The sequence below is a fragment of the Phascolarctos cinereus genome, unplaced genomic scaffold, assembly GCF_003287225.1.
Source record: "Phascolarctos cinereus isolate Bilbo 61053 unplaced genomic scaffold, phaCin_HiC Scaffold_5;HRSCAF=322, whole genome shotgun sequence".
Lineage (NCBI taxonomy): Eukaryota > Metazoa > Chordata > Mammalia > Diprotodontia > Phascolarctidae > Phascolarctos > Phascolarctos cinereus.
This window is the reverse complement of record NW_027555958.1, coordinates 139,856,946-139,883,540: the sequence shown is the minus strand read 5'-3', so window position 1 is coordinate 139,883,540 and position 26,595 is coordinate 139,856,946. Positions and strand designations below refer to the sequence as shown.

The 26,595-nt window shown below is 34.3% G+C and overlaps 1 protein-coding gene across 1 annotated transcript in view; it reads right to left on the bottom strand.

The window, feature by feature from the left end:
- MAN1A1 (mannosidase alpha class 1A member 1) overlaps positions 1-26,595 on the bottom strand; it is a 173,135-nt gene that overhangs the window by 98,437 nt on the left and 48,103 nt on the right. Inside the window, exons 4-5 of the mRNA XM_020971639.2 lie at positions 21,867-21,982; positions 2,226-2,306 (exon numbers count right to left, since the gene is read on the bottom strand). Coding sequence (XP_020827298.1) covers positions 2,226-2,306; positions 21,867-21,982 — 197 coding nt within the window. The remainder of the gene's footprint in view (positions 1-2,225; positions 2,307-21,866; positions 21,983-26,595) is intronic.

Below are 26,595 nucleotides of genomic sequence, written 5' to 3'. Positions count from 1 at the left end.
GAAGACTACCTGCTAGAAGTCCTGTGGCTGCTGTAGAAAGGAAAGCCAGACTCACTGTGAAGCAACTCAAATACTTTCTTCAAAAGTAATGCCCAAGCCAGAGAAAATAGAAAGAGCTCTTTAAGCAGCAAATTTTTATTAAAAATGTACTGTTTTTATAGGTATGAATTTTTTTTCAAAAAATAACTTGTTAGGAATACAATTTCAGCTTAAGCAAAAAGAAAGGAAAGCAAACAAAACCAAGTCACAGGGGTCAAAAACTGTTTTAAATGGAGGAGGGAGATTATTGTTAGGTATGCTTTTTTACCCAAACTCTCCCCTAAAATGGACAGGCTGGTTTATGTTTATTATGCTTCTTGCTTTTTTTTTTGAACTGTAGAGACAGTTGTAATTGTTCTAGCTTTGATGAATAATTTCTCTTTCTCTGAATATACTGGAGAAAATGTTTCATTTTCCATCTTATTTGTCATGTGACATGGAACAACTCCTAATTTTTATAAATAAGTCATTTGAACAATCTTGACAAAAAAAATCTTATATAAGAAGAGTGGAACCCAAAGGATACCTGCTATGAGTTCTGAAGGACCTATGAATCTCCCTCTTTTTTTAAACCAAACTTCATTTTTTAACCAAATAAAAGGGATAGGATCACCAAACACAACTTAGTAGGAAAAAAGTAAAAGGAAAAATTATGCCTAATGAATTCATTGAAGCTCTTTGAGGTAATCAGTAGGTAAGTAGGTATCTACCTAGATCTTAAGATCTTAAGATCTCTCTGAAAGGGTTCTACAACAAAGGCTGTGGTAAAAATGGAGCCACTGTTGGATATGGCAATATAAAGGACAGAGTTATTAATGGATCAGTACTGGGAACTATTTGATTTAGCATCTTTCTAAGTGATCTGGAAAACTTACAGACAATCCTAAATTTTTACATACAGTGAAGAGCTCTTTACTGTAAGCTCTTGGTTTCTATAAAGCTAGGATTACATGGTTTGCATTATTTGGTCATCATTATATAGGTAACTCAAACAAAAAAAAAACAAACAAGCCAATATATTGATTGAAACAGGCATACTCTAAACAAACATGGTTAAAAGAAAATCCTCTTTTCTGGGGACTTTTAATAGAAGGAAAATGTAAACTCAGGGAAAATGGTTTATTAGTTTTATAGTAAGAACAATAATCAACAGAACCTTTCAAAGGGAGATGTTATTTCAGCTTGCAGTTTAATAAATAGAAGAATTGTACTCCCACCATAGGTTCCATTCTTTACATTCCTCCCAATCAATTCATTTGGTTATCTGAACTGGAGCTTCAGGTCAGAAGGCAGCTCTAAGGCTTAGAGCACTTTCTCCATAATGACACAAGTTCCTTTGGGCATTAAGAACTGCCCACTAAAGAATGCTTAGTGAGGACCACGTATCAATAAAGAAGGTGCCAACAGATACACCTGGTGATGCAGGGGATAGGACACTCAGCCTGGAGTCAGGAAGACCTAAGTATAAATCTGGCCTCAGACACTAGTTGTGTGATCCTGGGTAAGTCACTTAACCTCTGTCTGCCTTGGGTTTTCTCAACTGTAAAATGCAAATAATGCTGTGAGAGCTAAATGAGATTACATCTGTAAAAGGCACTTAGCATAGTGCCCAGAACATAGAAGATACTATATAAATGTTTGTTCCTTTTCCTAGTATTCCCCCAAATACTCACTAACAATTTGTACTGTTACCTCTTTCTTCCTAAGCACCAACCTCCCTTCCCTGGTTATTTTTACCAAACATTTCTCGGAAATAAGAACACATTGAAGGCAGCTAGGTGGTGCAGTGGATAGAGCACCAGCCCTAGAATCAGGAAGACCTGAGTTCAAATCTGGCATCAGACACATAACACTAGCTATGTGACCCTGGGCAAGTCACTTAGCCCCAATTGCCTCACTGAAAAAAAAAAAAGAAATGAGAGCACATGATAAGGAATTCCATGCAAATTGGAGCAATTCTGCACTTCATATAGAGGAAATGGAATGGGTTACCAAAAAAGATGCAAAGTGCAGAAAAATGAAATCACAATAAATGTAATACATTCCATTTTACTGTAACTTGAATTGCTTTGTCCTCTCTCTTTGTTTTTCCTTTTCCTCTCTCCCTCCTCTACCCCTCCTATATTTACACACACACACACACACACACACACACACACACACACACACACAATTCTTTATCTTACCTCTTCTCCACTGAGATAGTAAGCTGAGAGAAGTCCACCAACAAAACGTATATTCACTTCAAAAACTGAAATTTCAGCATTCTAAGGGAAAAAATACATGAGTTTAAACAAAGAAAAATACATAGCTTTGCTATTTGCTTTATTCTGGCATAATAGCTACCAATGTTTTTTTATATGAGATAATATAAAAATAATTTACAAGTCTATTGCTCTGAAGGTGAAAAAAACTACTTAAGTGAATCAAAATACAATGTTTTTAAAAGCCCCAAATCATTCTTTCTAATAGCAATCTATCTTACAAATACATCTATTGATTGTGTTTCTGTTAAGAAGATCTAATAGTGCCAGTGATTTTACTTTCCAATATATACAATTCCCTAAATCTGTTGCTTACTTTTTATTTGGAAGAGTCTCTTTCAAATTCAGAAGCCTGAGGCTTTAGCTCCAGGATTAGAATTATTCCAATATTCAGTTCATATCTAACTTTTCTCTACCATCCTTTATTCATTCAACAGTCTGCTTACATTATTAAGCATGTCTACTAATTGTAATGGAAATTTAAACTTTTCATTAAAAAAACCTTTAGTTAACTTTTCTTAGCACCTACTAACCTTAACTTATAAGCATAGGCTTTTCCCCCCTGTTATTATCTGCCACCTATTCACTTTATTTATACTGATAGGCATGTTTACATAAAAAAGCATATGGGTGGATGCCAAGCTCATTGAGATTACCCAGAAAAAAACAAACAATGGATGTAATATTTAAATATATTCAACAACTAAGTAATTAGAAAAAGAAATTTCTAAATTTATGTGCAGGACAGAGATCCATCAGGTTAGAGTTTAGCAAAAGAATTATGAAATGAGACTCTCTAGTAGACTTTGTTTAAAGGTGTTTTATCATCTGCAACAAAGACCACTTAGAATCTGATTAAGAGCATAACACGTAAGAGAAATTTTTCTTTAAGTTACATCACCTGGGTTAAGAACACATTATATGAAGAGTGTGTGAAAGCTTTTATTATCATGAAACTCTATGTAGAAAAAGAAGCTGAAATGAATTTGCATTTGTTCTCCTAAATACATGATTTTAATTAACATTTTAAACTATTTTAGTGGAATACATTTAGCATTCCTGTATATAATGTGAGGGCACATCATCAAATAATGATGCTTGGAGAACTGCCCAAATCTGTAATTCATTTTCATGTCCCCAGTACAAAGTAGCCTAGCACAAAGTAGGCTCTCAACATTGAATTTCTGAATATATTCTATAAAAATCTGCACTAAAACTACAAAATTTAAATTTGGTTTGTCTCTACTTTTAAAAATCCAAAAAGCTGGAACAATACATAACTACTAATGATCTTATTACACATGCAGATGCTGTGAATGTATGCAATTGATTTCCTATCTAGAAATGAGAATTTTTCCCCCCTCAGATTAGAAAAGAAAAATAAAAGACCCCCTTTTCTTCTGATAAAATTAAAGTCTCTCTATCTGATTTCAGGTTGGAGAATCTGTTTTCTCCTGACTTTACAAATGAAGGGAAAGATGGCCTTTCCTAAAATCACTTGGTTTATATGCCAGTGGCAGACGCTGGAATCGAAACTAGAAGCAAGTAACCAGCTCTTTAAAGTGAACAAGGGCCTATTAGATAAATGAAAGAACTAAATACAGCCCTGGAAAAGGAAACTCCAACTCTTAGAAGAAAAAAAAAATTTTTTTACTTCTTTTTAAAGCAAGATTCAAGAGGGAGTGTGCTAGTTACTTTGCCTTTCTTCCTTGGTCCCACCTGGCAAATGAAAAAGGGAAAAGTTATGGGGACTGATGAAGTCTATGAAAGTCATAAAATATTTTTAGAGAAAAAGGCCCTTGAAATCCAGATTCAGATCTGGATGCAACCTGAGAGATTATGAATAACCCAGAATAACATTCTAGAATACTCCAGCAAAGAAGAAGCATGATAGTAAAATGGGAAGAGAGTTGAATTTGGTGTTAGAGGACCTGGGTTTTAATTTCACATCTATCGCTTACCCACCTCTGAGATCTTTGGCTTCACCTCACCTCTTTCTACCTCAGTTTCCTTGTTTAGAAAATGAAAAGGGTGTAGGAGTTGGATAAGATAATGTCTAAGGTACCTGCCAGCTCTGATCTTATTATGATCTACCCTGTGCATTTTATAGATGAAAAAACTAAGCCAATTAAAATGATTTGTCTAAAGTCATACACCTAGTTAGTGGAATATAACATAGATGTCTCCCATCTGACATATAGATAAAGAGTGCTAAATTTGGAGACAGGAGAGTTGGGATCATTCCACTATACTGCCCTAAGAATTGTTTTTTTTTGTTGTTGTTGTTGTTTATTGTTGTTCCAAACTTGTGATTTCTTTACTTTGGTAGATTACTAGAGTGGAAATTCCCTCCACTGGTTTAGGTCAGCAAGTATAATTACAATTTTAGAGAGCTGTCTGAGAAGAGAGTGACTTGCCATTGTTGGCTAGATATTACGAGTTAGAGGCAGATCATGAACTCAGATTTCCCTCATTCCAAGGGTTGGCCCACAATTCACTATGACATTGTGCCTCTCAAGAACTAATCAAACTAATTAATTAAAATTAATAAAATCTTATTAATAAAAAATAAGAAAAATATCAAACAAAACCTTAATAAGGATAATGTAAAACTTCTCACTCAGCATCTAAATTAGCAAAAGAATAAAGTTACTTAATAAGAATTTATAAACTTGAGTTTTAACTGACTGGGTAGCATACAAAATCCTAAAGGGAAAAGACATAGAATTCTTGGTATCATAATGAGATATATAGCCTTAGTTTAATATTGAGTTTTTTCCCCTGAATGTTAGTTTTAGAAACGATGTATATTTAGTATAGTATATTATTAGTGTAACAATTCATAATTACAAGATGCTTTTTAAATCACTTTATCACAGATGATGGAATAAGCCCTAAAAGGTTAAATAACTTACCCAAAGTCACAACAGTAAGTCTTAGACTCAGGACTTCTGATTGCAAACTCAGTGATCTTTCTCTTATTCTACAGAATGTTAGTAAACATCTAAATGTTTCAAGAAAATGCAGTGATTTGTCCCAGTGAAACAAAGCGAGTAATTTGACACAATTGTGCTAATTCTTTGAAACAATTGTACAAACCTCTATACTTATTTAAACTGTCTTATTACCAGAATACTTCAAATCATATGATCTGTTATTTTATTAGTATAGGTTATAATACAAATCATAACCTGACTATTCAGTAGGAAATCATAACAACTTTCCATAAATATAGGAAAGAATATATATAGGTTTGGAGTCAGGAGATTTGGGTTCTGGTCGTGTTACTAATTGTATGACCATGGGCCAGTCACTTGACTTTTCTGAGCCTCAGCTTCCTCATCTGTAAAATGAGGATTTTTAAAGCTCCTTATATTACTTAATTCACAGGACTGCTGTAGGAAGAATACTTTGTAAGCTTTAAAGTGCAATAAAAATATAACCTGTAATTGTGAATTGCTGGGGCTAAAGTAAATAATCATCAAATGATCACTCGTTTAGCGATGAGCCTGTCTGTATTAGTTATGCTGGTCCAACATATAATTGGCTGGTTGGGAGAACTGTTTTCAGAGCCTTTTAGTTGGGCAGGACATGCCATAGCACTCCATGAACATAGCCTTTGAATATCCCTCGATGCTCCTATGAGTCAAAATTTTATTATCCTCACAAATCTAATATAACAACCAAAACATTTTGTAGGATGTACAAAATTACAAACATGGCCATCAGTTGTTTGGAGAATTTACTAAATCAAAAACTTTTTTTTGATAGGCAATAGCATAAACAAGTAATTTTAGGAATGAAATCTTTCTTTTCTCCACACTGTAGCAATTTTATCTAAACATCTATTTTCTGCTCAACCATGCAATTTTTAGTTATCCTTTATACAGAAATAACTAAATCACTAAGAGTTACGATGCCTTTAAATAACTACAGATCCTCTGTATTTCTCCATGTTGCCACAATAGTGTGCCAGATCAATATCATGTTGAACAATTATTTCAAGGTCCACAAAGAAAGAAGATTTGTATTCATGTTTCTTTACTTAACTAAATCTGTGACTTAACTGATGTGAGTGCTCATTCCATCAATGGATATAGCAATCCATCCACAGCTTTCATATCTCCTGCCTTATTCTTGCCCTTGTTTCCCCCCAGATCATCCCCAGAGGATCTAGCCAAGGTACTGTATTTCACTCTGGGGAAAGCAATGTAGCAATCAGGCTGTGTATCTATAGTTTCACAATCTGTTCTAATCATGTGTCCTCATTTCCTTTACACTACTCAAATCATTCATTTAACATTTACTAAGCACCTACTATGTGCCTGGCACCGTATTAAATGTTGAGATTACAAAAAGAGGCAAAAGACAATCCCTATACTCAATGAACACACAATCTAATGGGAGAGACAACAAACACACAAATATATACAAACAAAACAATTAGGAAATAATTAACAGAAGGAAGGGATTAGAAAGACTTCCAGTAAGAGACAGGTTTTTAGTTGACACTTAAAGGAAGCCAGGGAAGCTAGTAGGCAGAGATGAGGAGGAAGAGCATTCCAGGGATGGGGGAGAGTCAAAGAAAATGCCTAGAGCTAAGAACATGGAGTATTTTGTCTGTGGAAAAGCAAGGATATAATTTGTTAATAGATTGTAGAGTACATGGTGGGGCAGTAAGTTGTAAGATGACTGGAAAGATGGAAAGGTCCTACATTATGAAGGGCTTTGAATGCCAAGCAGAGGACTTTGTATTTGATCCTAGAGGTGATAGAGAGCCACTAGAGTTTATTGAGTAGGGAATCATGGTAGGACCTGTAGCTTTAGGAAAACCAGTTTAGTAGCTTAATGGAATGGGGGACAGACTTGAGAGAGGTAAAACCACTTTGCCTAGGACATATTAAATACCTGTTGATTGACCGCTTTCAGATTTGCAAAAATATAAGACCACCAGTAGCATATTTGTGGGTTTTTTTTTAAAGGATGGATTTTTGTGTTGGAGAAGAGCTTGTGATTGTTAAAAATCACTGTGCAGTTTCCCAAATTCAACCTAGCTTGTTTTCTTCTTGCTATAATTTGTTCATCTGCAATGTCTGTTTCAGATATATAAATGTACTAACTCAATAGGCTGGTCACTAAACTACATATCATAATCTGTACAATGGGCATTTTTAGCCATGTGTTTCCTATATAAATGGACTGTAAGGCAAATCTTTTTAAAGTAACCATAGATCTCATTGAAGAGGCCCTATATTGTTCTGGGATTCCAATACAATATTTATTTCATTTTGTATACCTTTTTCTCTTCTATAACTGTAAAGTTGTAGGTACTAATCTCTAAATTATATGTAAGCGCAATGCTTAAAACTGTTACCTAACATTTCCCCCAAACAACCTAAAAGGCTTTGAATAATTTAATGTCACTATTCCAGTTAAATTAAAATTTAATTCAACAAATGTTTATTAGTATCTACTATACACAAAATTTAGTCATTCAAATACAGCCTTTATACTATAAGTAAATGGTGATACCATTAAAGTTATCTAGGCACACAGTGGATAGAGCACTAGACTTGGAATCCAGAAGATTCCAGTTCAAATCTTGCCTCAGACATTTCCTTGGACACAATGCTTAACCTCCATCTGCCTCAGTTTCCTTATCTATAAAGTGGGAGTAATAATAGCACTTTGCTCTCAGTGATGTTGTGTGAATACCAAAGGAAATAATATTTGCAAAGTGCCTTGAAAACCTTAAGGTAGTATATAAATGCTATTGTTATTGTTATCATTTACATCTACAAGGAACACTAGAATTATGTGTTTTGGAGTAAAGGGAGTAAAAGAAAAGGAGAAAGAATTCAACAAAAAGACTTACCCAAACAACTACAGGATTTTTTCCCCTTATTATTAATATATAGTTAAGAGGTAGGCATAGTGGTAATACAGGGTGCTGGGTCTAGGGTCAGGAAGATTTGGATTCAAATCTAGATCCTGGCACTTACTGGCTTGTGATTTTGGACAAAACACTTAATCTTTATGTCTTAAGCAATACTTACGTAAGAAGTGGTACAGAAGTACCCACATCTGAACTGATAAAATTGTAGACTCTTCAAGTATTCAGTGTAATATGCCTTGTTAAAAATGCCCTACCTTAATAAATGGGAAAGCTAGGATAGTACTTTCCAGCCTAAACTGTACTCTAGAGTTTAAATTTGGCTAAAGAATCGTAGATAGGGATTAGAAGCAAAAGAGAGAGGAGTGGAGATAAATAAAGGGCTGAGCTAGGGGGCACAGAACATAGGAAGAATGTTTATGCAAATTATTGGTTTTAAGAAACAAATAACTTTGGTAGAAAAAGTTGTGGATTATTTAAAAAATGTTTCCAGACTAGTCAATGGAGGAATATTATATTCCCAAACAGAGGTCTATTAAAATGAATTAATCTCTAATTAGTAGAGTATATGGAGAAAATATTTTAGAACAAATATTTGAGACTCCTCTCTACCTAAATTAAAATATAAAATAGTTGTGCCAAGCTATGTGACAAAAAACAAATAACAAGGAATCAGTTGAATTGAAGTATTTGTTTTATCCTCTCTTCCTTTGCTTTTAGTGAGTATTTACCCCATGTTGCTTACTAGGGGTAGAGTTTGGATTGACACAATAAATATTGAAATGGCTAATAAGAAAGGTCTTCTGTCTAGAGTGAGTTTAGCTCAAAGATCATTGAATCGGATGTCAGGATATGGTTGTGACCTAATCAGTCAGTTAGTCATCTAACATTTATTAAGCACCTACTACTATTTCTTTCCATCTAACACAGGCTCTTAGGAGTGAAAGAATGCATAGCAGGAAAAAAGATAAATAACAAACACCAATAAATAAATAACAAATACAAAAAGGTAGCACAGGAGAGTGGAAGTGACTCAGGATTTAATGTCAGGACTACGTCTCAACCTCCTACTTTGTAGGCAAATCACTGATCTCTCTGAGCTTCAGTTTCCTTATTTGTAAAATGGGAGAGGGAAGTGGAATGTGATGTTCTAAGACCTCTTCCAGCTCTAAGACCTATGCTCCTCACAATAAAATTTCTAAAAAAGCACCATCATCATCAACCTCATCACTACTAGCATTTATAAAGCACCTTAAGGTTTGCAAAGTGCTTCACATTTCTTCTCTTTTAATCACTCAAATGTTCAAAAACTTTAAACAGCTTTCTACTGCCTACAAATTAAATTCTAAACAGCCTTACAGATAACTTTTTCCACAATCTGGTTCCAACCTACTTTTCCAACCTTTTGGGGTGTCTTCAGGGATTCCATTCCAATGTTCCTTCCACTGTTCCTTTTCCACATCATTGCTCATCTCTCTTGTTTCCCTTTCACTGCTAAATGTCTCAATAAAGTTATCCATATTCATTGCTTCTGCTTAACCACTTTCACATTCTCCTCAATCCACAGAAATTTTTGTTCCTTCCTCACCATTCTATGGAAATTTGTCCCTCAGAGATCACTTATAACCTCCTTATTACCAAATCCAACATTGTTTTTGAAGTTCTCAACCTACTTGACCTCCCTGCATCATCTGCTGACTGACCATTGCAAAGAATCATGGAATTCTAGAATTGGAAAAGACATTAACAACCACTAAGCCCAATTCATATCCAAAAAGGGAATCTCTACAGTACCAACTAGACGGTGCCCTCAGACACATACTAGCTATGTGGCCTTGGGCAAGTCACTTAACCTTGTTTGCCTCAGTTCCTCATCTGCAAAATGAGCTGGAGAAGGAAATGGCAAATAATTTCAGTATCTTTGCCAAGAAATCCACAAATGGGGTCATGATGAGGTAGACACTACTGAAGTGACTGAACTACAACAACTGTGTCATGCTTGTTGGTTCTTCCAGCCTCTGCCTGAAGACATCCAATAAGGGAGAAACTATTAGCTCCCAGTAAAGACCATTCTACTTTGGATAGCTCTGTTAGGAAGTTTTTCCTGACATTAAATCTAAATGAGGTAGCTAGGTGGGACAGTGGATAGTGTGAGACTCTTGAGTAAGAAAGACCTGAGTTCATATCCTGCCTCAAACAATGACTATATGATACTGGGCAAGCTGCTTAACCTCTTTGTGATCTGGTTTCATTATCTATAGCACCCACCTACCTCACAGGGATGTTTTGATAATATTTTGTAAAAAGTATTGCAAACCTTAGTGCTATATAAATCCTAGCTATGAGTTATTCTCTTTGAAACTTCATCCTGTTGCTCCTGGTTCTGCCCTTAATGGCCAAAAGAAAACAAGTCTAATCTTTCCTCCACATGACAATAGTTCACACACTTGAAGCCAAGTATCATCTTGCCTCTGAATCTTCTCTTCTGAAGGCTGAACCTACTCAGTCCTTTCCACTGGGCATCAGATGTCATGTATGCAAGGTCCTTAACCATCCTATCTTCCTCTGGACAGTTCCCAGCTTACCAATCTTTCTTAAACTGTGGTTTGCGGAAACAAATACAATACTCCTGGATGTGTAGTCTGACTAGGACAAAGTACAGAAGAATCATGCCCTTCATAATGCAACCTGAAAGCTGAATTTCATTCTTTGGTTGCCATATCACATTGTTGACCTCCTGAACTTTTAGTTCACTAAAAAAACCTTTCAAACTCTCAAACTGCTATGTAAGTAAACATGCTACAACCACTATATCCTTATAAAGTTTATTTTTTGTACCCAGTTGTAAAGTTTTATACCTATTCTTAACTGAATTTTCTCTTAATAGATTAAGCATGCACTGAAGCATGATACAGCAGATAGAGAACTATCCTTGGAATCAAGAACACCTGGATTCAAGTCCTGCCATACTGGCTGAAAGACTGGGCAATTCACTTAACCTCTTTGTGCTTTGGACAATTCTTTAAGAATGTGGTTGGCAGAGAAGGCATAGTCTGCCACTGATAGTGTCCTCATCAAGGGCTTTAGATTCCTGTGAAACCAAAGTTCCAATCCTTATCCCTATCTGTATCTAGATTTAGCCCAATGCTCTGGCCAGTCAAGAACTTTTTGATTCTACTTCTATCATTCAGTATTTGAGCTATCTTTCCCAGCTCTGAGTTATCTGCAGGCCACCCAGGCCTTTATTTAAGTCAGGAATAAAAGTTTTAAATAGCACTGGGCTAATAATGGACTTCTGGTTAAGATTGCTGGGTTAAAGGTCATATAGAGACCCATTCTCCCACTTTATCACCCCAGCAATGATAAAGAAGATCAGATTGAACAATGACCAAGATATCTAAAAAGAAATGTCAGTAAGCACCTCCAACCAACTCAGGACTGCACAATAACAACAACAACAACAATAAATGATAGTCAGAAGTTGTAGACATTGAAACAGAAGGGGAAAACCAAAAATACTCCAATGGTGAGGCCCAATGCTTTGCCTTGAGGAATGGAAGGACAGAAGATATTCTTCTTTGGCCAGGCATCTTGCTCAAGGAAGTCCTAAGGGGCACAGACAACCCAGTGCCCTTATGAAAGAAGCCCTAGCGAGGACAGAAGACCACTCAGAGTCTGTCTGGGAAGTCCTAGAGGGGTTGGAAATGGAAACCCAGGGAGGACTAAAGTCACAGCACCATGACTGGGGAAACCATAGGAGGAAACAAAAGACCATCTAACACCTTGATCAAGGAAGATCTGAGGAAGACAGAAGACCACTGCAGTGCCCTAAGCAAGTAAAGTCAATTGCAGAGTTCTGATTGGGGATGATGTAACCTGCTGACATTCTAAGCACAGGAATAACAAAGGAAGTGGAAGTCAGTGGCAGGAACTCAGGAAAGAGAGGTCAGAAAAAACAGGGCCTGATAACCTCATCTAAGATAGCAGGACAGGGTAGAGGCTGGTCCTAGAACAAAATTCCAAATGAGAAAATGAGTCTAGAGTATGAGTAAATAAAAGAAGACATCCAAGATAATGGAAGAAGTATTAAGTCAACAATTGCCCAAGAAGAAAAACAATAGAAGAGAGTAACTCTACAATAACTTTAAGGAGAGCCTTAGAAAGGAAAAAAAAATGGTTTAGCCACAAGGAATACAAGAGTACTTATAAGAGTACAAGTAAGAGATAAGAAATAAAATAAGATCTCTTGAGCAAAAATTAATAGGAGAATAAAATAGCTCAGGACAGAAGGTAAAAAAAAATATACAATTGGCAGACTTCCTAAAAACTAAACTAGACCAAAAAGAAATAATTTCATGAGACACTAAGAAATATGAGAACAAGATCAAAAGACTGAAAAAATAGAAGAAAATTTAGGTATTCGCTATCAAAAGCAACAGATGTGGGAAAATATATTTGAGCAGAGATATTTTAAAAATCATTAGATGTATTCAAAACCATGTCCAACCCTGCCCCTCATACAGTATTTCAAAAAATCACAGATGAAAACTGCCTAGATTTATTAGAACCAGAACACAATGTGGATATAGGAAGAATTCACTCAAAGAAACTCTAAAATGAAAACTCCTAGAAAAATCATAACCAAAATACAGGGCTTTCAAATCAAATAAAAAAAAATATGGCAAGCAGCTAGAATGAATAAAGACAGAGCCACCTGAGTAGGAACTTTGAAGTGAAAACACAGGAGTCATGAGAAACATAGAAAATTAAATGCATTTTACCAATTGAAAAAAAGAGAAAATTGTCCTTCAGAATCCTCATGACTTTAAGTAAAAAAAAAATGAATTAGATAAGAAATTGAGGGATTAAGGCTATTTTTTCTTTTTGAGGAGGTAGTCTTGAAAGGAAAGAGAAGGAAAAAAGGGGGAAAAGAGAAGGAAAAAGGCAGAGATGAAATGATGAAAAAGGGGAATTACTATTCCTCACAATTGGATTGTATGAGAAGATTACAAAAAAAACCAGGTGGAATAGGAGATCTTTGAGTACCACATTCACTTCAGTCATGTCTAAACCAGAAAAAAGGAGGGTTGAAAACATACACATAGCCACACCTCCACCCATTTCCACCACCTACCCTCATACACATATGCAAAGCGTTTGGCTTATGAAACATTCAACTAAACAGGAAAATAGGCAGAGAAAGAGGAAATTTTTAAGAGGGATGAGAATAATGACAAACAAAACAAACTTCATCTTTAGAAGAATGGATCAAAAGGATGGAATTAAAGGAAGCAAAGAAAGCATAAGAACCAATGATGAGGTATAGGTGACAGAAAAAGAGTAAGAGAAATAAAGTAGAAACATATTGCTTTAATTAAAGATCACTAGTATTGGTCACTAACCTTTTCTTCCACCACCTTTTCTAATGTAAAGGAAGGGGGAATTATGATGTAGGAAAATAATTAGCAATCAGAAATGTAAATGTGAATGGGATGAACTCACCCAGAAAACAAAAGACAGAAGAGGATAATGGAATGAATTAGAAAGCAGAGCCCAACAATAAGCTGCTTACAAAAATCACACTTGAAACATAACAATACAAAGAGTTAAACTGAGGGATTGAAGATGAATTTATATTTCAGGGAAACTAAAATAAGCCAAGTTAAAAATCATAATATCAGAAAAGGCAACAGTAAAAGTAAATCTGGTCAAAAGAGAAAAAGAGGGAAATTACATTATACTATTCATGCTGCCAATTAAATGATATCAATATTTAATATATAATCTCAAAATGGTATAGCATCTAAATATGGAAGTGATTTAATTAAAGGTAGAAATAGACAGCAACTTGATAACAGTTAGGGACCTCAATGTGCAATTAAGGGCTGAATAGAACTTTAGATAAGTTAGATATGTTAGCTTTCCAGTGATTAATGAATGGGAATAAAAAGGAACATAAATATATGCAGTTGATCATAGAAACTTTACAAAAATTGACCATAGAGTAAGGCAAATCAACCTCATACATAAATATAGAAAATCAGAAATACTAAACACAATAAAAAATATAATCAATAAAGGGCCTTTGAACAAAGGATTTAAAATTATGTGGAGATGAGTTAATTAAATCCTAAAGAATTGATTGATAAAGAACAAGTCATAGAAACAATATATAATTTCATCAAATAAAATAACAACATTGAGACAACATACCAAAACTTTTGGAATGCAGCCAAAGTAGTCCTGACAGGAAAATTAATCTCTAAACACCAATATTCACAACAGAGAGAAAGAAGAGATCAATGATTGAGCATGAAACTAAAACAAACTACAAAAGCAACAAATCAAAAATCTCTAACAAAAAAAGAGAAAATTTGAAAATCAAAGAAAATATTAATAAAATTAAAATAAAAACCATTGAACTGAGAAATAAAACTAGGAGTTTGCTAAAAAAACCTTAAAAATAGTTAAATGTTGTGAATCCAATTGAAAAAGAGAAAACCAAATTATCAGTGTCAAAAATAAAAATCAGCATTCACAACAAATAAAGGAAATTATTGGAATCTATTTGCCAACAAAATAGCAAATGAAATGGATTAGTATTTATAAAAATATAAAGTGCCCAGATTAGTATAAAAAGAGAATTTAAATAACTCAATCTCAGGAAAAAAATAATTGAGTAAATTATGAATGAATTTCCAATTTTTTAAAAAAGGACCTGATATGTTTACAAGTGAATTCTAAGTAACATTCAAAAAACAATTAATTCTAACACTATAGGAACTATTTGCAAAAATAGAAAAAGAAAGGATCCTACCAATCTCCTTTTATGATACAAATATGGTCTTGATACCTAAACCAGGGAGAGACAAAGAGAGAAAGAAAACTATATACCAATATCCCTAATGAATACCAATGCAGAAATATTGAATAAAATCTGGATTTATATTGACATTGCACGATTGGTTTCATAATAAGAAAACTATAAACATAAGAGGCCATATTAAAAACAAAAACAACAAAAATCCTAAGATCCTATCAATAGATTAAAAAAAGCCCTTTTGTCAAAATACAACATCCATTACTAATAAAAATATTAAAAGCATAGGAATAAAATGAACCTTTTAAAAATGTGATAATAGCATCTCTCTAAAACTAAGATTGAACATTACATGTAGCAGAGGGAGAGCATATAAATCTTTGTAATAAAAGGATAAAGTAAGAATTTTCATTATCACCACTACTATTTGATATAGTTCTAGAAAAGCTTGCAAAACAAGTAAGACAAGAAAAAGAAATTTGAGGGAATAAGCATGCTAAAACAGGAAAGAAAATAATCATTTCCTGAAGATGATCATGACATTTGTAGGGAATCTTAGAGATTCAGCTAAGAAATTAATTAGAATTTTACTGTAAAACAGTAGGATTGTAAAATGAACTCACAGAAATCATCATTTTCAGTATATTACCAACATAAACCAATAAGAAAAGCTAGAAAGAGAAATTGCATCCATTAACTACAGAATGAATACAATTAGTAGGTGTAACTATCAAGACAAACAAAAGAATTCTAGACTATAACTATAAAGCACTCTTTACAGAAAGGTAGGTCTGAATAACTAAAAAGATTATCAGTTGATCATGGTTGGGCTGTGCTAACATAATAAAAATGACAATATTATTCAATGCCATACCAATCAAACTACCAAAGGATTACTTTATAGATAGAATTTTTTTTAAAAAAACACCTAGAAGAGCAAAAGATCAGAATTTCAAGAACCACATTTTAAAAAGTGGAAAGGGGGCAGCTAGATGGCGCAGTAGATAGAGCACTGGCCTTGGAATTAGGAGGACCTGAGTTCAAATCTGGCCTCAGACACATAATACTCACTAGCTGTGTGACTCTGGGTAAGTCACTTAACCCCAATTTCCTCACCAAAAAAAAAATGGAAATGAAGTAGACTTAACATTCCCAGATCTCAAACTGTACTGCTGTACTGTAGTCATCAAAACATTTTAGTACTGGTTAAAAAAAGAGAAAAAGTAATCGTTGGGACAGATTAAGAACAAGATTTAGAAGTAAATGGATACAGTGGAATAGTATTTGATAAAACCAAAGACAGTCTTCTCTGGTGCAAAAATTCACTAGTTGACAAAAACTGCTGGGAAAATTGGAAAGCTGAGTGGTAGAAATTAAGGTTAGACCAACTTTTTATACCATCTGTGTAGTTCAGTGGATATGGCACTGCACTTGAAGTCAGGAAACTATAAATTTGAATCCTGCCTCAGACAATGACTAGTTGTATGACCTTTACAATCTTCAAGGTTCTGTCCTAGTTCATCTTTTCTTCTTTCCATATATTCTCTCCCTTGGAAATCACATTCATTTCCTTGGTTTCAACTACCACCTTTATGCAAATAACTCCTAAATATTTATTTAGCCTTGACTCTGCTTGCCTCCTATGTATGAAAACTTGGTGTTACCTTTGACTCTTCTCCCTTATCTACTTCTCATAATTAAGCTTTCACCAATTTTTGTTGATTCTGTTTCTACATCAATTCTCAAATCCATTACCTTGTTTCTATTCCACCATTATAAGACTTCAGTGCAGGCCCTCATCATCTGCCTGGACTACTACAATAATGTCCTAACAGGTCTTTCCACCTCCACTCTCATCCCTCCAATCTATGTTTCATACTACTGATGTCCTTATCTTTCTTCTGTATCTATTTAGTTACGTAACTCTTTCCTTCGGTTAAAAAAAAAATCTTCAGTAGCTTCTAACTGCCTAACAAGTAAAAGGTAGACTTGTTTGTCAGGTATTCAATGTCTTCCACAATCTGACAACACTCTACATTTCTAGCTTCATCTCATCATAAATATTTTAACCTAACTGACCCCCAAACACTTCCTTTGCTTTCCAATTTCCATGCCAGGCAGTAGGATATGGCAAATAGAGTAGAGAGTAAGGAAACTCCAAGTCCAAATCTAATCTGTGATAATTAATGTGTGATCAGGGATAAGTAATTTAACTTCTCTGATTCTCTAAATGTTGGACATGATGGCTTCACAGTACCTTCCAGATCTAAATCTATAATTCCATTATATTTTGCTTATGCTTTTCCCTGTGCCTAGAATTTCCTCTTTTTCCCGCTTCACCTAATTTAAAGACTAACTCATGCTCTTGCCCACATGAGCTTTGCTAATTCCATTAGCTGTCTTCCTCCTTACTACCTCACACAATACTTTGCTCTACATCTCTCTAACAGACTTTGAGAGCAGGGACTATATTCTTATCTAATTTTTTAAATTTCCTAGCATCCTGCCCAGTGTTCCTTCAAAAACAGATGCTTAATAAGCATGTGTTAAATGAATGAATGAACTGATAAATGCTTACAGAGGGAGCATGGCAATAGGGGAATGATTGTAGGGTTTAGAATTAGGAAACAAGCCCTAGCCCCATCACTGTAATCTTAATTACTACATGTGGCCTTGGGGAAATTACTTAACTTGGTCCTCAGTTTCCTGATTAATAAAATGGAGTTAATAATATATTCTTTTCTACCTCACAGGGTTATTATGAAGAATAAATGAGATATGTAACGTATGCTTTATAATTGTAAAGGCTTTGCTTTGATAAAATGTCACATATGGGTGAGCTACTATAATTTCTATCCTCCCAAGGCCTAAGTCAAATCACACTTTCTTAGCAAACCCTTCCTTCCGATCATCCCAATCTGAAATAACCTCTCCCTTCTTATAATGGCTATGATAATTAACCCCATACTATTTTGTGATATCTCTTCCACTGTTATCTTGATTTTGTGCTTGTCTTTTAATGTTAACCACCTGTGTTAGGTCATGTTTTTATCTAGACCAGAGATTCCTAACACTTTTGTGCCACAGACTCCCTTGGGCAATCTGGTAAAATCCAAGCACAATTCAACAGCTGACATAGCACTATGCTTTACGTGTTATCTCATTTGATCCTCTTGACAATTCTGGTCAGATTAGTGCAATTATTATCCCCATTTTATACATGAGGAAAAGAGGCTGAGAAGTTGAGTGATCTGCTCAGGGTCACACAGCTAGTAAGTAGGCAGGATATGAACTCAGGTCTTTCTGATTCTGAGTATAGAGTTCTATTCACCATACCATCTAGCTGCCTCATGCTACCTAGCTCCCTATATTACAAAGGTAACTGATAGAAATGATTATTTCTGTCTTGTATTTAATAACTAGTTATTGAATCAGAACCAAGTTTTTTCTCCTTTTCTTTCCTCATCTAGAAGTCAATCACTGCAGGAAATCTTTCTTAAAGATTTACCCAGGCCAAGATCTAATCAGACAGTAAAAGAAATTCTAAGTTGGCGCTGAGAGGATTCCTTCTCATTGTGTTTATTCAGATTGGTCTGGGGAAAATGTTGATCCTCCCTTTTGTCAGACAGGTGATATGGAAATTGATAATCTGATTGAGATTTGGGTGATCCAAGTCCTATACTGCAAGACTGTCACTGTAATAATATAGCTCAACCCCTTATTATAATATTCATTCCCATTAGTTATTAACCAGTCAGAATTGATTGACATTCTCAAGAACACCTACTCTTCCAAGGGCACATAAACTGTGAGCCCTCTGTTATGAAGGGCCTTTGGTTTGAGAAAAAGGGTCAAATGACCATCCTTTTCTTAATACACATGCTGACATTATTAATAAAATGATTAATTACCAAGAAATTATATCTAAAATTTTTAAATGCCACATAATTATATTGAAATATCATTATCAAACTATTGAAAACAAAAAGCCCAAGGGCCCCAGGGTTAAGAACTTCTGATCTACATTGTAAAGTTCCTGAGGACAGGGACAGTGTCATATTAATTTTTATTCTTCATACTGAACAATATATAGTGTCTTGCATGTAGCAAGAACTCAAAAAATAACTGCTGATTTCTTTTTCTGTGAAAGGGATGGATGGAGAAAGCTGAAAGAGGAACTCACAGTTATTGAGGGCATAAACCTTGAAAAGCGATTAAGAACAGAGAGACAAATTGGGAATAGGAACACAGACATGAAAGGGAAGCTAAGTTAATCATAATTAACATTAACCACTATACTTAGCCTCAATTGACCATTCTCCAGTGCAGAATTCATTATAGCACAGACCTTGAATCTGTCCTCCAGTTTTGGATTTCACTGATGAAAGATGCTGTAAAACTGTTTCTCCTACTCCCAGGTACAAATCATTCCTATGAATTTAAGTACCTCTTGAAGTCATTTGAACTATGTACTATTGATAATGCAAGGGACAGCTAGGTGGTGCAGTGGATAGAGCACCGGCCCTGAAGTCGGGAGTATCTGAGTTCAAATCTGGTCTCAAACACATAACACTTACTAGCTGTGTGACTCTGGGCAAGTCACTTAACCCCAATTGCCTCACCAAAAACAAACCAAACAAACAAACAAAAGATAACGCAAACACAGTCTGGTTATTGTCTGAAAACAAGACTCCTCTTCTCCAACTACTAATTTCTTAGTTCTTATAGTTTTTCCTTCTTTGAATTGGATTGGTGACTTGGAAACTTCTCTTGGAATTAATAGAAGGATGTTCAATTGCCAGGACAAATTTTAATTATTGAGAAGAAGTTTTTGTACCTAATCTTTCAGAACAAAGTTTGCATTCGAGTTAGAATACATATTATGTTCTTTCTGCTTTTTTCATGTAGGGGCTTCCTGTTAACCAGGAGAACTTACTGTGAAACCATCTCTTCTACTCCCAGGTACATATCATTCCTATGATCTTGAACAACTTTTGAAGTTATTTGAACTTTGTACTAATGATAATGCAAAAAAGTCTGGTTATTGTTCTATAATTAAAACTCAATGAGTTTCAGTTATTGGTAGTATAAACCAATGAAGGGCATTTATTATATGCATTTTCATTATCTAGGAAATACTAAATTTGCCAAAACAGCCCCTCTTGTTAAAATATCCCTTTACAGTAAAAAAAATGCAAATTCAATTGTATTCTTTCTAATACAATTCCCATTTTTACTTCTGCTAAAAAATTTTTAACATTCGTAAACCAAGAAAAATGTGTTTGTCTATGCAATAACAAATTTTCATTGAAAATGAAACACATTTTTGCCTTGCTTAAGTCAGTTTTTATAAAGAAATTTTTTTGATAAAAATTCATTCTTAACATAGTCTATATTTTTGGGAGGGAAAGAGATGGAAATCACACTATAAGAGTATTTAAAGTTTTAACAACAAATAGCATTATGGTTGTAATTAAAAAAAAGATCTAGAAAATGCTACTCAAGTGCTAACTAGGGGGAAATCTAGGATTAACTTATTTGGGAACTACTTATATACTACAGCAGAAAAAAGAAATAAAACTATTATCTGCCTCACTGAAAAGTTATTCAAAAGGAAACTTCACAATTTTATTTCATAAACAAATATGCTTGTCAGCTCACCATATCTCAAACATATATGAAGAGCTACCTAACACCAGGAGGCAGAGAAGTGGTGGCTGCCTTCTAATATAATCTGGCAAGGGTGTTAGCTGTCTCCCCAAAGTGCAACACTCTTGTCAGGCTAGGCTACTTTGCTTCTTTTCAGGCCAGCATGGTTTTCCCTCTAAATTAGGGAACTAAAGTTCAAGTACTGTCTTCATAAGGATGTCTTCCTCTTCTTTAGATTTTAAATCTCAATTTTAATTCCCTTTTATGATTTCTGATAATGGAAAAAGCTTTCAGCTTTAAAGGGAGTAGACTATCTACATAATTACAAAGCTAGCTAAAATTGAATTCAAGTAACCATCACAATACAGTAATTTTAAAAAAATTTCTTCGTTGTCTTAATTTAATATGTTCTTGTTTTGTTTCCTTGAGCTGGAAGCTGCTATGGGTGTTGCAGTAAATTATGTAGCAGATTTTGAGAACATTTTAACAATAGGAGCTAGCATTTATATATAGCTTTAATTTTTACAAAGCACTTTGCATGTGATCTCATTGGATCCTCACAATAGTTCTGTTCAATAGGTGCTATTATTACCTCTGTTTTACAGCTGAGGAAACTGAGGCTGAGAGTTAGTGATTTGCCCAAGGTCACATGGCTGGTAAGTGACTAAGAGGGGATTTGAACACAGGACTTCCTCACTCCAAGTCCAGCACTTTGTTCACTGCACCATCTAGCTACACTTACACCAGCTTAGTCTTTAATGAGGAAATTATATTAGGTAAAAGCAAGTATTATGATTTTACTTCATGGTTATTCTCATTAGGCTAATTTCTTAGATATGCTTTGACTTTAATACTTCTAGTTTCTGTTCTGATTTTATTTCATCAGTGCTAAAATTCTGATCCACTGGTGTTTCATCTTTTTTCTTCTTTGGTAAGGGCAAAGTTTAGTTTATTTATGAATGTGATATGTTTTGTCTACCCCAAAGCATGCGTATGTCTGGGGGAAGTAGGGAAGGCAGGCTCAGAAGTGCAACTTTCCTATTTGGGAATGAACCAATTTGAGAAAGATGATATAAGAATTGCACTATGATTTGTTACTGCTAGGGTGTAGTATAACACCATAGCACTTTACTACAAAATATCAGCTCATGTTTTAAGGGTAGAATGAACAAATAATCATGTTAACTTATATTTAACTTACCACATTAAAATCTAAATTTTTTTCAATCCACTCTTTTGCCTCCTTGAATTCATCTTTCATTTCCATTATAAAGAGAGTATCTAGGGCATCTACTATTGTTGCTCCTTGGATGTTGCCTGAAAAATAAGAGAAAATTATTTATTTAATAGAATGTGGTTTACAGATACAGCTAACAATCTGACCATACCTTGAAAATAAAAGTCTCTTTAGTCAGCAATACCCATTCAAATCAGTTGATGGCTAATATTAACTACATGATGAAAACCTTTCAAGTGAAGAGAGGTTAATTTTGAATTAAAAAACACTAATGCTTCATGATCATATATTCTAAAATTCTCTTGTAAAACTAAAGTAAATATATAGGTCAAATAACAAAATTAAAACAATAACAAAACATAACAGAACAGAATTGGAAACATCTTACCATTTTCCTATGTAAAATAAAACAGACTTCTCTAAATTTACTTTCTGATTTGTCTGTACTAAACAAATAATAACGCTCAAATTCAGATTATAATTAAAAACCCAATGAAATCATATGAAACTATACCTGTACATTACAATATGCATTATAAGTATAATGACTTAAAATGCATAGTGTGAGATGGTAGGATCACAGATCTGGGGCTGGAAGCAAACCTATATAGTCTAACCTCCTACATTTTAAAGATGACAAAACTGAGACTCATGGAGTTTAAGTCACACAAGTAGTAAGGCTCACGTAGGATTTGAAAAGCACGTGTTTCTGACTCCAAAAGAAGTTTCTTTCCACTTCAAAGGGCTGCATTCTGAACCACCTCCTTATTTTTACAGAAGAAGAAATTAAGTCCCAGAGAGCTTAAATCACCTACCCAAAGTCTCCGAGGTACTAAATGGCAGAGACAATTCTGGTTCCAAACCCAGTACTCCCTCCATTCACCATGCTTTAAGACATCATAGCTACTAAATCAAAATGAGATTTATTCAATAGAGAATAAATGAACCAATTTGGGAAAGAGAAAAAAAAGAATTAACCTATTTCTACCTCTAGTACCTTGAACAGGGTCAGTACATTCATCCCCATGTAAACTTTGTAAGAAAATATGAATATAGTTAATGCTCATGTAACTGTACCAATGGATTAGAGCACAGCAGAGAAAATAAACAGGTACAAATAGTAATATAATATGCTGTCCAGGAGGCATAAAATGGTACCTACCTTATGCAAAAATGACCCCTCATAAGCAATCAGGAATTGCTTATTTATCAAGAATTATGTCAGACTACAAAAAGAACAAGTATTGTAATTCTGTAGTGTAATGGAAGAGGGACCAAAAAATTTCCTTCTAATTCTAATGCAGGGCCCAAAATATGAATCATCAGTATTCTGGAGAACAAAGAGCTGCATTTATTAATGTTACACCTCAAATGGGAATTCACAGGTAAACCTTTACAAACCAAATACCAAGAAATTAGTACAAGAAAATGCTAATAATAGAATTTAAAAATGTTTCACAACCAAAAATTCACTTGTTAATTCTAAATCTAATCTAAAGAAAAAAAAAGAATTGGGAGGGCACCTTTGATGAAATACTTAATTTTACTTTAAAATATGAACATTTTAGGGGGGGCATACTGGTACAAAACGAAGAATGACTTCAAAACAGGAATTTATCAAATACTAATTCTTACTAAAATGTCAATTATAAAGTGTTTAGGGACTTTCAAAGAAATGTTTTGATTTTCTAGTTTCAATTCAAATGCAAATATCTGGTTTCTACTTTCCTTTGCAGTTCTGGTTGACTAGAAAATCTTTGTGGTAAGCAAATAATGTGCCAACCATTATTTCTTTTCATTTTTACGAAGGGTTTGGAAAATTTAAGTAAATGGCATAGTTGAGGTGGTAGTTACTAGTAATAGTAGTAATAATAAGCAATTTATATAGCACTTTAAGGTTTGCAAAGCACTTTACAAGTATTATGTCATTTTATCCTCAAAGCAATCCTAGGAGTGAAGTGCTATTATTATGTCCATTTTACAGATAAGAAACAGGCAAATAAGGATTAAATGGCTTTCCAAGAGTCATATAACTAGTAAGTATCTGAGGCCAAATTTGAACGAAATGTCTTCCTGATTCCAGGCCTAGTGCTCTGTTCACTCTGCCACTAGCTGCCTCATGTATCATTTTAAAAATTGTCTTAATGAAATGACTAGATTTCTTTCCCACAGAAGAGGAGGTTTGGAATCAGAAGGAAAAAATAGTTTGTCATGGGGTTATGCATCTTGCTGGTGGAAGTCTGGAACTAGAACCCATTTAAAAATATATGTCTCTCCATACAGAGAAGGAGACATTTTAATCTGTGTATGTTGTCATGGGAAGCAATATAGTACAACGGAAAGAACAGTCAATTTAGAGTCAGATGTCCTTGGTTCTAAAACCCTACTATGCTATTCTCTGCTACCTGTGTGATTCTGGGTCAGTGCACCTATCTGGGCCTCAGTTTCCATCTGTAAAATGAAAGGGTAATACTAGATGATTTCTTCAATCCCACCTGGCTCTAAATTTTATGAACCTATCTCCCCATTACAGAGAGGTTAGAACCCCTATCTTAACTAACTTTGAGGCTCTCCGGTTCCTAGCACAAAACTTTGCACATAGTAGGCATTTAATGAATGTAAAACTGGTCTGAAATAGTTGTTACACTCTAACTGGTAGAGAGTAATCTTGAGAAGGAAAAAGTCCTAAAAAGCTTCATGATTTTGAAATTATTTAACTCTTCCCTAAGAAGATGTTTTGCAAGTCAGTTCTCAGAACAGCCTACGGTTATGCAGATAATCATTTCTTAAGAATCTACATAGTGAAGAGCTTGTTATTTTTCCCTTTTCCATTAGGTAAAGGAGTCTGTTAACATCACTTTGCTATTCTCTGATTGAAGAGTTAAGAATAGCTCCACAGATACAATAATATAATCTATAATTTGCCGGTAAAAACTAAAACTTTATAGTGTTTTTATAACAAGTCATGCTAAGCTATTAGGATAAATAGCTACCCTACATGTCCAACCTTAATTTGAAGACAAAATGACAAGTGCTGTGGGAGAGTTATCTTTCCTTTCTTCAAAGTAAATTATTACTATTATTAAAAATAATAAGTTTTCTTGCACATTCTACAATATACTTTCACAGAGCAAAACTAAGGCTACTTCAAGTCTATACAAATTAAATAAGAAAGGGAAAAGTATAATGTTTCTCAGGATCAATATAAAATCTAAATAAATATTCCTAGTTATTAAACTAGAAAGGAACACAAAGTTCTTTTGGATAAGGAACTTATTAAAATGCAACCAATTTTAAGCAATTATAATTTATAGAGTAAAAGTACAAAGTAGTATCAGAAATTTTAGATTTTTAAAAATTATTCAATAAGCAAAAAAGCAAAAAAAAATCAAAGAAATAATATTCTTAAGCATTAAAAGATTTTTCACTTTGATGAATTTCTATACAAACCTACTTGGGAAAGAAATATGTTAAAAGCTCAGGAACAAATCATTTAGGGTTCCAATTAAATTGAATCTATAAGCATTATAATGTGAGCATGTTTAAGCCCTAAGATGATAGGGAACAATTAAATGTTTCAGTAGTGAATTGAGTTTAATAACACTGAGTAAAGCATTATGCCCTTTTACTATAATGATCTTTGAGAGATTTATTCCAGTAATATATCTTATGGCAAAGATCAATGACATATCCAGCCCTGGGTACTACTAATGAGACTGAGTAATATTTACCTATTAATTTCAATAAGGCCTATGGCAGAAGCTAAGAAAAAAGAAAGGGAAAGAAAAGAGAATGTGCATGAAAAATAAAGAGAAGGGAAAGAGGAGGAAAAGGAAAAGAGAAGAAAGACAAAATGACAAAGAATACAGAGTGGGAAAGGTCCAAGAAAAATTACTTTAGGTGTTTAGAGGCACCAAAACCATAGATCTTGGAAATGATGGATTACATAATAGAAATTAAAAGCCTTCACAGAGGAAAGCTTATAAGCCTACTTTATAAATCAATTCATTGTCATATTTCCCTCTTAGGCTCTAAGATTCCTCTAAGATAAGGGACTTTTATCTAAACCTTGTATTACCTTGGGTTTATTGCTTTTGGCTTTAAGTTTCCTATTATACCACCGTGGAAATAGCATTAGATTTACTGCCTACCATGTGCAACCCTGGGCAATTCATATAACCTGTCCAGGCTTCAGTTTCCTCATTTGAAAAATGAGGGGATTGGACTGAGATGTTTTTGAGCCCTAAATCCTAAGATCCTGAGTACTCTGATTTCCATTAGGTATAAAAGAAAATCCTTAAAGAAAAAATGAGTGTTAAAAAAAATACCATAGTATATATGTTGTTCAGTTGTTTTAGTCCTGTTTGACTCTTTGTGACCCCATTTGGGGTTTTCTTGGCAGAGATATTGGTGTGGTTTGCTATTTCCTTTTCCAGATTATTTTACAGATGAGGAAACTGAGGCATAAAAGGTTAAGTGACTCGCCCAGGTTCACAGAGCTTTTAAGTGTCTAAGGCTAAATTTGAATTCCCAAAGATGAGTCTTCCTGACTCCAGGGCTGGCACTCTCTCCACTGTACCACCTACAGTAATGTACTGGTAAATTGTGATGAACAGATTTGAATGATAACACAAAATGAATTAATTGAGCTACAGAAGGCTTCATTTGAAAATATATAATATGGGGCAGCTAG